Below are 16,016 nucleotides of genomic sequence, written 5' to 3'. Positions count from 1 at the left end.
TGCTTGCCATGTTGAGCCCTGTATTCTGAGCAGCTGTTAGCAATGGTAGTTCCAAGCCTGGCACAGTAGCGCACGCCTTTCATCCCAGCACTCAAAAGGCAGAGGTAGGAGGATCACTGTGAGTTAGAGGCTGGCCTGGGACTACAGAGTGAGTTCCAGGTCAGCCTGGGCTAGGATGAGATGAGACCCTGCCTTGAAAAACAAAAAACAACCAAAAAAAAAAAAAAGGCCAGGGGTGGTGGTGCACGCCCTTAATATCAGCCCTTGGGAGGTAATAGAGTCTCCATGAGTTCGAGGCTACCCTGAGTCTATGTAGTGAATTCCCGGTCAGCCTGGGCTAGAGTGAGACCCTACCTTGAAAAAACAAACAAAAAAATAAATAAAAAAGAAGGAAAGCTCATACATAGATTTTTTTTTTATCCAAGATAGAGTTTACATATATATATATATATGTATATTGCTTAAGAGAATGAGAGAATATGGCCATGCCAGGGCCTCTGGCAAACGAACTGCAAATGCATGTGCGACCATGTGTGTTTGGCTGACGTGGGTACTGGGGGAATCGAATCTGGGTCCTTAGACATCACAGGCAAGCGCCTTAATTGCTCACCAGCTGTCTAAACAAGTTTTAACATATTTTACTGTTTACAGTAAAGCTTTTACTGTCAAATGGGAACAACAGGAGATGCAACCATACTAAGCATTTCAGGAAGGCTTCTCCAAATTTAGAAGAGTATTTCTGTTTTGGGGGGTGGGGAGAAAATTGGTGCCCCAGGGCCTCAGCAACTGCAATTGAACTCCAGACGCCTGCGCCACCTAGTGGGCACGTGCGAACTTGCGCTTGCCTCACCTTTGTGCCTCTGGCTAATGTGGGATCTGGAGAGTGGAACCTGGGTCCTTAGGCTTTGCAGACAAGCGCCTTAACCAACTCAGCCATCTCTATAACCCTAGAACAGTATTCATATAGAAAATAATCTCTGTGATTAAATGCATTAGGGAGGATTGGCTTAAGCCAAGTTCAGAGCCTTTATATGCTGATCCGCCTAGTGATGTTTTTCTTCCCTCCCATTTGGGCACTGACATCCCTCACTCCCCTTTAAGGGGGTATTTGACACCCCCATTCTCCCTTAAGGGGGTATTTATTAACTTGGAACCACAGAGCAATCTGAGAAGTACTGGCCTGTTTTTAATTTTATTTTTATTTATTTGAGAACAACAGACAGAGGGACAAAGAGGGAGAGAGAGAGAGAGAATGGGTGCACCAGGGCATCCAGCCACTGCAAACGAACTCCAGACGCATGCGCCCCCTTGTACATCTGGCTTACATGAGTCCTGGGGAATCAAGCCTCAAACTGGGGTCCTTAGGCTTCACAGGCAAGTGCTTAACTGCTAAGCCATCACTCCAGCCCTTTTATTTTATTTTATTAGGTAGTATCTCACTCTATCCCAGGCTGACCTGGAATTCACTATGTAGTCTCAGGGTGGCCTCGAACTCGCAGTGATCCTCCTACCTCTGCCTCCCAAGTGCTGGGATCAAAGGTGTGTGCCACCACGCCCGGCCTGTACTGGTTTATTTAAACCCCCTTCCTGGAGCATTGTAACAATGACCTTTTTCTGGAGCTGTATGAACTACGCTTATACCCATTGCCTGCTTTGATTATTTGGGGAATGCAGACCTAAGCCAACCGTTATTGAGAATGAAAATTTAATACCCTAACTTTCCAGACAATCAAGGCAAAAAAAAAAAAAAAAGCTGTTTTCTAGTTTCCATGATGGTAACTTAATTCTACAGGAAATAGAAAGACCTGCCATCATTGAGCCTCAGTTCTTTGGGGATGGGGGCAGAGGGGAGGATAGGAGGTGGCGGTCTTCACTTTGCTGTCCTGAAGTGCTGAGGGAAATAATGTTCCCCTTAATATAGGAGGCTCTGGCAGCTGGACAGGGAGGACTTCCCGGAAAGTGTGGCTATGGCCTGTCCTCAAAGGATGGGAAGAGTTTGGACAAAGAGTTGGGAAAGTTCCAGAAAAAAAAAAATATATTGGCAGGGGCTGGAGAGATGGCTTAGTGGTTAAGCACTTGCCTGTGAAGCCCAAGGACCCCAGTTCGAGGCTTGATTCCCCAGCACCCACGTAAGCCAGATGCACAAGGGGGGAGCACGCGTCTGGAATTCGTTTGCAGTGCCTGGAGGCCCTGGTGTGCCTATTCTCTCTCTATATATATCTGCCTCTTTCTCTGCCTGTTGCCCTCAAATAAATAAATAAAAAATAAATAGATAACAAAATTTTTAAAAATATATATTGGCAGTTGGGCCACCCTGAGTCCCCGGCTGGAGTGGAACGGACCTCAGTATCAGATACACAAGGCTCCTTCCACGATGTCCTCAAACCTGCAGCTTCACAGCCGGACTGAGACATGACTTGGGACCCTAGGGCTGCCCATTTTCCAGATGGGAAAACCAAGGGCCCTTGCTGGGCAGAGCCCTAGGGCTGACTTGCCTCACCCCCACCCTCAGGAGATGATGTACATGTGGAACGGTTATGCTGTGATCGGGAAGCAGCCCGAGCTGACAGACAGGATGCTTGGCGTCATCACCGAGGCGGAAGACATGCTTGCAAAGAGCCCAGGTGACGACGCCCAGGGCGCCCTCCCCGGGTTGAAGCCTCCCTCTGTCCAACATGCCCTTCCGTATCCTTGAACTCTCGTCCTTTGCAAGCAGGTTCCTTTAAAATCCCTTCATCCGAGCCTTCTTGGTCTCCCTCACTCCTGGGCCTCTTTCATCTTTCTGGATCTTTCCTTCTCAGACATGATCCCCTCCTCCCCCGCCCTCCCCTTCCGTGGAGAGAGTACCGGGACCATGTCTGGGTCACCTAAGGGTCCCACCCAGTTGTAGGTGGGGGCTCCCGAGCTACTTGCGGTAATGAGCTGCCAATCCCTGTCCTCAGAGAACGAATACTCAGCGGACGATGAATGCATGGTCCGATTGCTGAAAGGCCTGTGTCTGAAATACCTGGGCCGTGCCCAGGAGGCCGAAGAGAATTTCAGGAGCATTTGTGCCAAGTAAGTCTCTCTGGCTGATCCCACTAAGCTCGGGAAGATGTGATTTTCAGGCCTCTGCATCCTCCCGCTATAAGGAGCTGATTCCACCCCCCACACACACACCCGGTCAACAGCAGTCAGCACACGGATGTATCTACTCAGTGCCAGGATCCATGCTTGGCACGGGGGGTGGGGGGGGGAAGGCAGGACATTCAGATCCAGTCCCTGGGCTGCCAAATGACCGACCACAGGAGGCCACCCATGGGCGCGTCCAGTGAGCTGTGATCCCTGATTGGGTTCTGTAACTCGGAAACTCTGCCATTGACCGTGGACAGGACACTCAGCTGCAGGAGGGGGACAGATGGCGTCCAGCAGAGGACCCGAACCCCAGTAGGGATTACCAGGAAGGGAAATCTGGGGCCGACATTTCAACTGGGAAGTTTAAAATGGAATGTGTCTGCATACAGGGCAGACATGTGCCATTGGGTGACAATGATAGGGGCCTTCCTTGTCTGTTGAGGCTGTAGAGAAAGGGCTGGAGAGGAAATGGGGTCTAGCCTAAGGAAGGCCTCGATCTATTGTACACAGGAGTAAATCTTTTTTTAATTTTTTAAATTTTATTTATGTGCAGGCAGAGAGAGACAGACAGACAGACAACGGGCACGCAAGGGCCTCCAGCCACTGTAAACAAACTCCAGACGCATGTGCCCCCTTGTGCATATGGCTTATGTGGATACCGGGGAACCGAACCTGGGTCTTTTGGCTTCATAGGCAAGCCGCTTAACCGCTAAGCCATCTCTCCAGCCCCCCACAGGAGTAAATCTTATCCTACAGACGCAAGAGAATCAGGATATTCAGCAGCATGGAGCATGGGTGGGTGGGGGGGCAGGTTAGAGGCACGTTTTCCAGTTTATTTTTGTGGTTTTGTTTATTCGAAAGAGGAGCGGAGAGACAGACAAGCCCTCTTGCCGCTATAAACTCCAGATGCATGCGCCACATTGTGCAGATGGTTTTACACGGGTTGGTACTGGGGAATTGAACCCTGGGCCAGCAAGTGGCTTTACACAGGTACTGGGGAATTGAATCCCGGGGCCAGCAGGTGGTTTTATGCAGGTACTGGGGAATTGAACCCAAGGCCGGCAGGTGGTTTTACGTGGGTACTGGGGAATCGAACCCCAGGCCAGCAGGCATTGCAAGAAGTCACCTTTACGCGTTGAGCCATCTCCTCAGCTCAGACTTCACGGTTTCATAAACCATTCCACCCCGGGGAAGAAGGGATTGGGACTGAGGCATGGCTGTGTGAAAAAGACACAAAAAGAGCTACAGGATGTAGAGGAGCCAAGGCACCCCAAGGAGCAGGAATGGAAGGTTCTGCTGCAAATGTCAGCTGCTCCAAGGCTGGGTGGTGGGAAACCTCCCAACCTGGAATTCAGTTCAGATCCTCAGTGAACTTCCGAGAAGGTTCCCAAGGGTGTCTGAAGAATGTCTCTCCAGGGCAGAGCCTGGGAGTCCTGTCTGCCTCTTTCCGCAGTGAAAAGAAGATTAAGTATGACCACTACCTGATCCCAAACGCCCTGCTGGAACTGGCCCTGCTCTTTATGGAGCAAGGCAGAAACGAAGAGGCCATCAAACTCCTGGACTCTGCCAAGTAAGGCTGCAGCGAGACCCCCATTCCTTGCTCCCTCTGAGCTGAGGGGTTCAGAAGCTGACAGGGGTAAAGGGACCCGGGCCAACAGTGAGTGACCCTGGCAGAAAGGGCAACGTCCTTGGGAACCCAGATCTGACCTGCCACGTGACGGCTTCTTGCTCAGTTTACCAACGAGCACTTGGAATCCCAGAGGGATTTGCCAAAGGGTCACACTACAGACCACCAGCTCTGGGGCTGGAGCAAGGATCCCCGGTTATCTTTTTTTTTTTTTTTCCTCAATTTTTATTAACATCTTCCATGACTACAAAAATATCCCATGGTAAAAGCCGGGCGTGGTGGCGCACGCCTTTAATCCCAGCACTCGGGAGGCAGAGGTAGGAGGATCGTCATGAGTTCAAGGCCACCCTGAGACTACAGAGTTAATTCCAGGTCAGCCTGGACCAGAGTGAGACCCTACCTCGAAAAACCAAAAAAAACAAACAAACAAACAAAAAAATATCCCATGGTAATACCCTCCCTCCCCCCTTGCCCCTTTGAAATTCCATTCTCCATCATATCCCCTCCCAATCTCAATCAGGCTTTTATTTTGATGTCATCATCTTTTCCTCCTATTATGAGGGTCTTGTGTAGGTAGTGTCAGGCACTGCGAGGTCATGGATATCCAGGCCATTTTATGTCTGGAGGAGCACGTTGTAAGGAGTCCTACCTTTCCTTTGGCTCTTACATTCTTTCTGCCACCTCTTGCGGAAGAGGTGACCCTGATCCTTGGAAGGTGGGATAGGGATATTAACTCAGCCCCTGGTTATCTTAATGTCTTCCAGTCCAGGGATTAATCACTCCAAACTTCAAGCTCAATGATCCAACAGGGCTAGCAGCGGCTCCAGGGAGCGTGATAAGGGCAGGGGGCTGTGTCTCCCTTTTGGCTAGCCTTCCACAGGGCAGAGATAAAAGTCTTAGCTTTTTTTTTTCCCATTATTTATTTATTTATTTGAGAGTGACAGAGACAGAAAGAGGCAGATAGAGAAAGAGAGAGAGAAAGGGCGCGCCAGGGCTTCCAGCCACTGCAAACGAACTCCAGACGCGTGCGCTCCCTTGTGCATCTGGCTAACGTGGGTCCTGGGGAACCGAGCCTTGAACCGGGGTCCTTACACTTCACAGGCAAGTGCTTAACTGCTAAGCCATCTCTCCAGCCCCCCCCCCCAAAAAGCCCCAGCTTTTTCTTAGACACTGCAGAGACGTAAGACTTAAAAAACAAGACAAAACAAAAACCCTTTCCTTTGCAGGTGTGTGTGTGTGTGTGTGTGTGTGTGTGGCAGGTGTGTGTGTGTGTGTGTGTGTGTGTGTGTGTGTGTGTGTGGCAGGTGTGTGTATCTGTGGCAGGTGTGTGTGTCGTGGCACTCACGACTCTCTGCTCACTTCCAGGCAGAACTACAAGAATTACTCCATGGAGTCAAGGACACACTTCCGAATCCAGGCAGCCACACTTCAAGCCAGATCTTCCCTAGAGCGGGGCAGCAGACCCATCGTATCATCAGTGTCCATGTAGCTTCGTGCGACGCCCCTGGGTGGGAAGATGTTCAAACAGACGCAGCCGGACAGAGCTGCTGGACCACTTCAAAAGATTCCCCCGCCCCACCGCCCTGCCCTGCCCTACCTTGGGGTCCACCAGTGCTCCACTGGGACGGGCACAAAAGTCTGGGCAGAAGCCAAGCCTGCATTTTTCACCAGTGTGGCCAACGCCTTTGCCAAGGGCAGAGCAGGTGGAATTCTCGGCCCGGCTTACCACACATACGGGTACTTGTTTTTCACTGTGATGTCTTTAAGAGAATGTGTGAGCAGTTTACATTTCCACAGAAACACGTTGACGGGATTATAGTTGGCTTAAAAAAAAAAAAAAAGCCCTGAACAAGAATAGCTAACTGTCTGTAAATGTTTTCACCCAGGCTGATCTGGAAGTCTCTTCCCATGATGCCCAAGGCCCAAACGACTCTCCAAGCCTCAGCAAGGTCCTAGCTTTTAAGAATTTTTTTTTATTGGCAACTTCATAATTATATACAATAAACCATGATAATTCCCCCCCACACATACACTTTCCCCTTCACAACTCCACTCTCCATCATATCCCCTCCCCATCTCAATCAGTCTCTCTTTTATTTTGATGTCATGATCTTTTCCTCTTATGAGGGTCTTGTGTAGGTAGTGTCAGGCACTGTGAGGTCATGGATATCCAGGCCATTTTGTGCCTGGAGGGAACATGTATGGAGTCCTACCCTTCCTTTGGCTCTTACATTCTTTCTGCCACCTCTTCCGCAATGGACCCCGAGCCTTGGAAAGTGTGATAGAGATGTTTCAGTGCTGAGCGCTCCTCTGTCACTTCTTTCCAGCACCATGGTGCCTTCTAAGTCATCCCAAGGTCACTGCCATCTGAAAAGAGAAGCTTCTCTGACCAAAAGTGAGAGTAGCATTAATATATGGGTATAAATGTTAAGAGAAGTTCTTATTGGGCAATTTGGTGAGCAGTAACATATGCATTTATAGCCAGACACCAGCAGACGTTACACCCCCAGGGCTCATGACTACCCCTGTTGTAGGTTTTCAGTATCAGGGATGTATTCCCTCCCATGGAGCGGGCCTCCAGTCCAATTAGAGAGTGGTTGGTTTCCCCCGTAACAGACATGCCACTATTGCACTACTGTTGGATCATTTGGTCTGGCTGGCCAAACTTAAGGCTGGCAGTGTCCACTGTTGTTTATCTCCACTGATGATTTCTCTCTCCCATGGAGCTGCATGCAGCATAGCTTTTTCCAGCTTTCAGTCCTCTGGTCTGCAGGGAGGAGGTCTGCAGCTCAGCTCCAGCAAGATTTCTCTACTGAAGGTCCTAGCTTGAGCTTGGAAGGCCCTTTCAGACAACGAACAGGGGAGGGCAAGGGTAGGTTCCAGGATCTATGCCTTTGGCTTCAAAGTTTGGGGGCATTGGGCCAAGACACCCACCGCCTTATTTTCCATGCTTCATTTCATCCCTTTTGTTACTTTCCGTCTAAAAAGAAAGTAGGCACTTTTAAAACGAAAGCTGAACCCATCTTAAAAAAGAAAATGCCGGGCGTGGTGGCGCACGCCTTTAATCCCGGCACTTGGGAGGCAGAGGTAGGAGGATCGCTGTGAGTTCAAGGCCAGCCTGAGACTACAGAGTGAATTCCAGGTCAGCCTGGGCCAGAGTGAGACCCTACCTCGAAAAACCAAAAAAAAAAAAAAAAAAAAAAAAAAAAGGAAAGCACTGTAGGGAATAGGATGCCAAAGCCTGAGAGAGGAGTCTTGTGAGAGGCTCTCAGCCCTCCTCGCCAAAGTTGGACAGTCAGCAGGCACAGGGAAGCATCTCAGAAACTAGCTGAGTCTGTCCAAACTGAAGCCACTGGGAGTTAGTCATGAAACACAAAAGTCTCCTGAACGCTGCCACTCCAAGGCACAGCTATTTACAGCAGCCACTTTCTTAGGAAAATTACTCTTGACCTACTGTATACTTTTTTTAAAAAACGACTTTTAGTTAACAGATTTAAGTAATGAAAATTTAAAACTGAAGAAATCATGCAACATCTATTTCAATAAAATGTGTTGTTTCAGATCTTGGGCAAGGCAGAAAACCTTGATTTGAAACCATTTGGTTCACATACATTTGATGTTTAGACATCATTTTTATGATTACCAGTCTTTGAAAATGAGATTTCATCTATGCATTTGGATTCTGGCCTCTTAATTTAAAAAAGGGGGAGGGGGACTGAAGGGATTGCTTAGTGATTAAGGCGCTTACCTGCAAAACCAAAGGATCAGGGTTTGGTTCCCCAGGACCCACGAAAGCCAGATGCACAAGGGGGTGCATGTGTCTGGAGTTTGTTTGCAGTGGCTGGAGGCCCTGATGCACCCATTCTCTCTCTCTCTGCCTCTTTCTCAAATTAATAAAAAGGGGCTGAAGGACTTGGAAGGCAGAGGCAGGAGGATCTCCAAGAGTTTGAGGCCACTCTGAGACTACATAGTGAACTCCAAGACAACCTGAGTGAGACCCTACCTCAAATAAATAAATTAATTAATTTCTGATGAAAAAAAGGGGGGGGGGCTGAAGGGATGGCTTAGCAGTGAAGGCATTTGCCTACAAAGCCAAAGGACCTAGGTTCTATTCGCCAGGACCCATGTTAGCCAGATGCACAAGGGGCGCACGCGTCTGGAGTTTGTTTGCAGTGGCTGGAGGCCCTGGTGCGCCCATTCTCTCTCCCTCCCTGTCAAAATAATAAATAAAAATATTTTTTAAAAAATTAAAACATGAAATATAAAGTCAGCTGGGCATGGTGGCACATGCCTTTAATACCAGCACCTGGGAGGCAGAGTTAGGAGGATCACTGAGAGTTCAAGGCTACCTTTAGACTACATAGTAAATTCCAGGTTAGCCTGGATTAGAGTGAGACCCTACCTCAAAAAAACAAAACAAAACAAAAAACAGGTATGGTGATGCACACTTTAAAAAATTTTTTTTTGTTATTTTTATTTATTTATTTGAGAGCAACAGAGAGAGAGAGAGAGAGAGAGAGAGAGAGAATGGGCTCGCCAGGGCCTCCAGCCACTGCAAACGAACTCCAGACGCATGCGCCCCCTTGTGCATCTGGCTAACGTGGGTTCTGGGGAATCGAGCCTCAAACCGGGGTCCTTGGGCTTCACAGGCAAGCGTTTAACCACTAAGCTATCTCTCCAGCTCGGCGGTGCACCCCCTTTAGTCCCCAGCACTCGGGAGGCAGTGTGTGGTGGTTTGACTCAGGTGTCCTCCATAAATTTAGGTGTTCTGAATGCTAGGTTCCCAGCTGACAGAAGTTTGGGAATTAATGCCTCCTGGAGGCGGTGTATTGCTGGGGGCGGCTTATGTTTCCCCTTGCCAGTGTTTGGCACACTCTCCTGTTCCTGTTGTCCACCTTATGTGGGTCAGAGCGGATGTTCTTCCACTGCTCACACCATCGTTTTCCAGTGCCACCATCGTTTTCCAGTGCCATCGTGGACCTTCTCCTTGAGCCTGCAAGCCAAAGTCTCTTTTTTCCCCACAAGCTGCTCTTGGCTGGGTGATTTCTGCCAGCCATGCGAACTTGACTGCAACAGTAAAGTGGTACCGAGGAGTGGGATTGCCGACTCTGTGGCTTTGGCCTTTTGGAGCTGATTTTCACGAGGAATGTGGAAGGATTTGAAACCTTGGCCTAAGAGTTGCAGTGCTGTAAGTACAGCTTGATGGACTATTCTGGTCAGAGTTGAAAGACTTGAATGCAGTATGAACTATGGACTGTGTGTGAGGTTTGGTTTATGAGGCTGAGAAAGAGCTTTGCCTGGACTGGGCTAGCAGTTTGTGTGAAAAGCTTGCAGTTATGTCCGTGTCCTGGGAAGTTGTGCAAGGTTGCTTTGCGTAGAAATGAACTGATGTGAGCAGAGGGATATGGCACAGAAAGAAAAATCTTTGGGTGAACCGCTGCTCTGTATAGCTGCAATTGAGAGATTACAACCTTTGAGATTGGGGCAACAGGAAGAATGTAGACTTCTTGAAGGGGCCTGAGTGCTCAAGGAGTGTCCTGTTCTTCAAAGTCTGTTTTATTCCCCCCTGGATTAACACACTGGCACCCTACCTGGTATTGTGGAGTATAAGAAATGCAGGAGAGGGTCACTGAGTTTGCAACAGTTTTGTGTTTTGGAAATGGCCCTGGGCAGTGTGACGCGGGTTTGCTGGGTGCCTGCATGGAGACCCCATGGGGCCATGAGGATGAACCGTGGGTTGCAGTGGAGACCCAGTGGAGATGGCAGGACCAAGAGATGGCTGCTAAGGAAAGCTACTGGTCCCAATGAAGTTTATCAGGATTGTGAGCAGTCTAACTGGAGGGGCGGAATTGGAATTACAGACACTTGCTGCTGGTTAGAATTATCAGACTTGGAGATTTATCACTAACTCGAGTTGTTGGACTTGGAGCTACAGAGTTTGGTGTTTTTCCTGGTTGTTTTAAATCATGTATTTGCTATGCCCAGTGCCATCTTTTGCAATGTGAATTATACAGTGTGCTATTATGGGTTTTTTGACGTTATTTTTTGGTATTATGGTTCAGTTAAAAGATATTGGACTGTGGGGCTGTATGATCACTGGAATTGATAAAACTATGGGGAATTTTAATGTTGGATGAATGCATTGCATTTTGCATCACGCATGGTTATCAGTTTATGGGGGCCAGGGGTAGAATGTGGTGGTTTGATTCAGGTGTCTGCCATAAACTTATGTGTTCTGAATGCTAGGTTCCCAGCTGATGGAGATTTGGGAATTAGCGCCCCCTGGAGGCGGTGTATGGTTGGGGTGGGCTTATGGGTGTTATAGCCAGTGTCCCCTTGCCAGTGTTTGGCACACTCCCCTGTTGCTATTGTCCACCGTATGTTGGCCAGGGGGTGATGTCCACCTTCTGCTCATGCCGTTTTCCTCTGCCATCGTGGAGCTTCCCCTCGAGCCTGTAAACCAGAATAAATCTCTTTCCCACAAGCTGCTCTTGGTCAGGTGATTTCTATCAGCAATGCGAACCTGACTGCAACACAGAGGTAGAATGATTGTTGAGAGTTCGAGGCCACCCTGAGACTACACAGTGAATGCCAGGCCAGCCTGAGTTTGAGCTTGAGCAAGAAACCCCCACCCCCCCAAAAAAAGTTTAAAGTTATCCTCACCTACATTGCATTCAGGGCTAGCCTGGGATTATATAAAACCTTGCCTCAGGTGGGCGTGGTGGCGTATGACTTTAATCCCAGCACTTGGGAGGCAGAGGTAGGACTGCCGTGAGTTCGAGGCCACCCTGGGACTCCATAGTGAATTCCAGGTCAGCCTGAGCTAGAGCGAGACCCTACCTAGGAAAAAAATAAAATAACAATAATAATAAAAAATTAAAAAAATTAAAGACCTTGCCTCAAAACACAAAATAGTAAGAAAAAGGTATGACAGTGTATGACTATAATCCCAGCTCTTGGGAGGTAGAGACAGGAGGATCAGGAATTCAAGATGTCCTTGACCATGGCAGTGAGTTTGAAGCCAGCTTGGGATACATGAGACTCTGTCGCAAAAGATCAAAACAAAACACAACAGAAAACACTACCACCGAAAACGTGGCAACAAACATGGACCCTTAATGACCACAAGATGACAGCCAGGTGGAGCTAAACAAAGGCCAACCGTAAGCATTTCTATCACTTTTCAGGCCCCTGACACTCTAACCTCTGAGGCTTCAAAGTAACAATAGTAAGTTTAGTAATCATTGCCAAATCTGACCTCTCTTATTCTTAATTTCAGCACACTTGCCTCTTTCTCTGTACGGAAAATCATACCATAGAAATCTCACCTGTGAAAATGTGACTCCACAAACACACTTTCTTCATATACCATTTTTGTAGAAGAATCACACTGTCTTTTTTTTTTTTTTCCTTTCTCTTTTTGTTGAGGTAGGGTCTCACTGTGGCCCAGGCTGACCTGGACTTCACTATGTAGTCTCAGGGTGGCCTTGAACTCACGGCGATCCTCCTACCTCTGCCTCCCGAGTGCTGGGATTAAATACATGCCACCATGAATTGCAAAATGCTTTTTAAACTTTTTCTTTCTTTCTTGTTTTTTTTTTTTTTTTTCGAGGTAGGGTCTCACTGTGGCTCAGGCTGACCTGGAATTCACTATGTAGTCTCAGGGTGGCCTTGAACTCATGGCAATCCTACCACCTCTGCCTCCTGAGTGTTGGGATTAAAGGCGTGTGCCACCACGCCCGGCGTCCTTTTTTATGGGAGAGAGAACTGGCATGCCAGGGCCTTCCAGGCACTGCAGTTGAACTCCTTGGGCGCATGTGTGAACTTGCGCTTGCGTCACCTTGTGCATCTGGCTTACGTGGGAGCTGGAGTCAAACCTGGGTCCTTAGTCTTCACTGGCAAGCACCTTAACCGCTGAGCCATCTCAGCAGCCCCGCGCCATCTTTCTAACCTTCCAGCACGTTCTACCGTATGTAGCAAACACGCCAAACATCGGCCAGAGCAGTGTGTTCATGTATTAATCCACACATTTATGTCAACCAGCCTCCTGTAAGTGATTATAATGAAGTCATGGGTTTTAGATAATGCAGGTTCTCGTTAGGAAAAAGACAAAAATCATCCATGGCTGGAGGGACGGCTTAGCGGTTGAGGCATTTGCCTGCGAAGCCAAAGGACATGCCCCAGGACCCATGTTAGCCAGATGCACAAGGGGGTGCCCGCATGTGGAGCTCATTTGCAGTGGCTGGAGGTCCTGGCATGCCCATTTTCTCTCTCCCCTGCCCCACTCTTTCTCTGTCAAAAAAAAATAATCATCATCCATGGTCATTTTTTTTGTTTGCATATAGAAATATAATAAAAGACAGGCGTATTAATACACACCTTTAATCCCAACACTCAGGAGGCAGAGGTAGGAGGATCGCTGTGAGTTCGAGGCCACCCTGAGACTCCATAGTGAATTCTAGGTCAGCCTGGGCTAGAGTGAGCCCAGACCCTACCTCGAAAAAAAAACCACAAAAAAGCCTGTCCTTTTCTGAAGCCTGGATGCTGGGCTGTTGGGCTTCAGGATGAGGGAGTGATTAGAGACAGGCGACTGCATGAGGGTGGCCTCTTGTGGCTTCCCACGTAACAGAAGGCCGCCTATCATCATACCAAAGAAGCACTGGTTTCAGGACATGTAACATATGACTTGCCCTATTCTATCTGCCTGTTACTCTTCAATAAGTAAGTTTTAAAAATTAATTACTGCCAGGCATGGTGGCGCACGCCTTTAATCCCAGCACTCGGGAGGCAGAGGTAGAAGGATCGCCGTGAGTTCAAGGCCACCCTGAGACTACAGAGTTAATTCCAGGTCAGCCTGGACCAGAGTGAGACCCTACCTCGAAAAACCAAAAAAAAAAAATTACTTATGTATATTTTATTTATTAATTAGGGAGAGAAGCATAAAGAATGGGCACGACAGGGCCTCCAGCCACTGCAGACGAACTCCAGACACGTGCGCCCCCTTGTGCACCTGACTAACGTGGGTCCTAGGGAATCAAATGTGTGTCCTTTGGCTTGGCAGGGCCTTAACCGCTAAGCCATCCCTCCAACCCTTTTTATTGATTTTTTTTTTTAATTTATTGGGCTTGGAGAGATGGCTTAGTGGTTAAGGCCCTTGCCTACAAAACCTAAAGGACCCAGGTTCGATTCTCCTAGTCCCGTGTAAGCCAGATGCACGAGGTGGCTCACGCGTCTGGAGTTCATTTGCAGTGGCTGGAGGCCCTTGGCACGCCCATTCTTTCCTTCTCGTTGTTTCTCTGCCTCTCTCAAGTAAATAAATACAAACCAATCAGTAACATATGACCTGCAAAAGTCCAGTTCATAAAACAAATTTATTTCAACATTCATTTCAGGTACCTTTGTTTTAAATTTTTTTTAATTATTTTTTATTTATTTATTTGAGAGTGACAGAGAAAGGGGCGGATAGAGAGCGAGAGAGAGAATGGGCGCGCCAGGGCTTCCAGCCACTGCAAACGAACTCCAGACACGTGCGCCCCCTTGTGCATCTGGCTAACGTGGGTCCTGGGGAATCGAGCCTCGAACCGGGGTCCTTAGGCTTCATGGGCAAGTGCTTAACCGCTATGCCATCTCTCCAGCCCTGTTTTAAATTTTTTGTGTAGCATAATTTCCTTGCCAAAATTGGCTGTTGCCAATTTATTGCTGGGCTTCATTAATTAGGCCACTTTTACAGCCAGAGCCCTGGTAGCGAAACAGCTAACACAAACCTATAACATACAGCAATTTATAAGGCAGTCTACCAAAAACACTTAGGAAGCCGGGCGTGGGGGTTCGTGCCTTTAATCCCAGCACTTGGGAGGCAGAGGCAGGAGGATCGCCGTGAGTTCGAAGCCACACTGACCCTACACAGTGAATTCCAGGTCAGCCTGGGCGAGAGTGAGACCCTACCTCGAAAAACAAAACAAAATTTATGACGCTGGAGGGATGGTTTAGTGGTTAAGGCTCTTGCCCGTGAAGCCTAAGGACCCAGGTTCAATCTCTCTCCAGAGCTCATGTAAACCAGAGGCACAAAGATGAGGCAAGAACAGGTCGTGTATGCCCACTATGGGGCGTTCAGTGTCTGGGGTTCAACTGCAGTGGCTGAGGCCCTGGGCCCATTCTCTCTTGCTAAAAAAATAAAAGATGTTGAATGAGAACACTAGTTTTTTTTTGTTTTGTTTTGTTTTTTTTCCCTTTTAAACCTTTGTAGCATCTCTTGCCCTGGAGGGTGAGGGCTCTATAGTAGCTGGGACATGCACATTGCCAATTAATCCTCAAAGTCAAAATCCTGGGCCACACCCATGAATTTAGTTGCCAGGGAAGGAGCAAGTTAGCGATGAACGTGTTTGCCTGCAAAGCCAAAGGACCCCGGTTTGATTCCCCAGGACCCAGATGCATAAGGGGACGCAGGCATCTGGAGTTCGTTTGCAGTGGCTGGAGGCCCTGATGCTCCCATTCTCTCTTTCTCTGTCAATTAAATAATACAATATTAAAAAAAAAAAAGTGTCCCTCAGACGCCCTGGTCCCAGCCCCTGTCTGGAGGTGGCTCTGTTGGTCCCTATCAGCTCTCGCACGCACGAGTTGGCAGGTTTCCTAATGTCCTTATCTCTGGAGTCACAGTGGAGTGCTTCCAAAACGGTTGTCACTCACAGCAAAGGAGCCAAGACCTGATACCAAAGCGAGGCCCTCAGTGGCCAAGCTCCACCCAAGGCTGAGCCGAGGTCCAGACTAGGCAACGGCACCGAATTCTCAGAAAGCCCCAGATTGGCCGGGGGGGGGGGGGGGGGTGGGGGTCAAGGCCTCTATCCCAGCGAGCCAGGCTTGGAGCGCCACGTTCCTTTGTGAGTCTTCCCGTTGGCTTCAGCTACAGAGCTGGCGCATCTTCCCCAGAGTCAGGACGAGTGAGGGGCAGTCTTGGTTCCAAAACCCAAGCAGCGAATGGGACATCACATGCTTGGACCCCTGCTTGGGCTTTCCCCGAGGTCATGTGTCTTTCCTCCTGGGTTAGCCCAGCTCCTCTGAAAACTGGTGCCAAGTTCAATAGGGGAACTCGCAATAAAAAACAAGAAACCTCATTCCATGTCTAAATCCATTTCCTTTTATTTTTATTGGAGAGAGAGAGAGAGAGAGAGAGAGAATGGGTGCGCCAGGGCCTCCAGCTGTGCAAATGAGCTCCAGACGCCGTGTGGCCCCTTGTGCACCTGGCTTACGTGGGTTCCGGGCAATCGAACCTGGGCTG

General features: G+C 48.6%; 1 protein-coding gene across 1 annotated transcript in view; it reads left to right on the top strand.

Moving 5' to 3' along the window:
* Ttc39a (tetratricopeptide repeat domain 39A) overlaps window positions 1-6,369 on the top strand; it is a 52,738-nt gene extending 46,369 nt beyond the window's left edge. The window contains exons 7-10 of the mRNA XM_045139393.1: window positions 2,513-2,624; window positions 2,943-3,057; window positions 4,568-4,684; window positions 6,107-6,369. Of these exons, the coding sequence (XP_044995328.1) occupies window positions 2,513-2,624; window positions 2,943-3,057; window positions 4,568-4,684; window positions 6,107-6,230 (468 nt within the window). The 3' untranslated portion in view covers window positions 6,231-6,369. The remainder of the gene's footprint in view (window positions 1-2,512; window positions 2,625-2,942; window positions 3,058-4,567; window positions 4,685-6,106) is intronic.
* Window positions 6,370-16,016: the final 9,647 nt, after the last annotated feature.

The sequence above is a fragment of the Jaculus jaculus genome, chromosome 21 (assembly GCF_020740685.1).
Source record: "Jaculus jaculus isolate mJacJac1 chromosome 21, mJacJac1.mat.Y.cur, whole genome shotgun sequence".
Lineage (NCBI taxonomy): Eukaryota > Metazoa > Chordata > Mammalia > Rodentia > Dipodidae > Jaculus > Jaculus jaculus.
The sequence above is the reverse complement of the archived record's forward strand: the minus strand, read 5'-3'. Positions and strand labels throughout refer to the sequence as shown.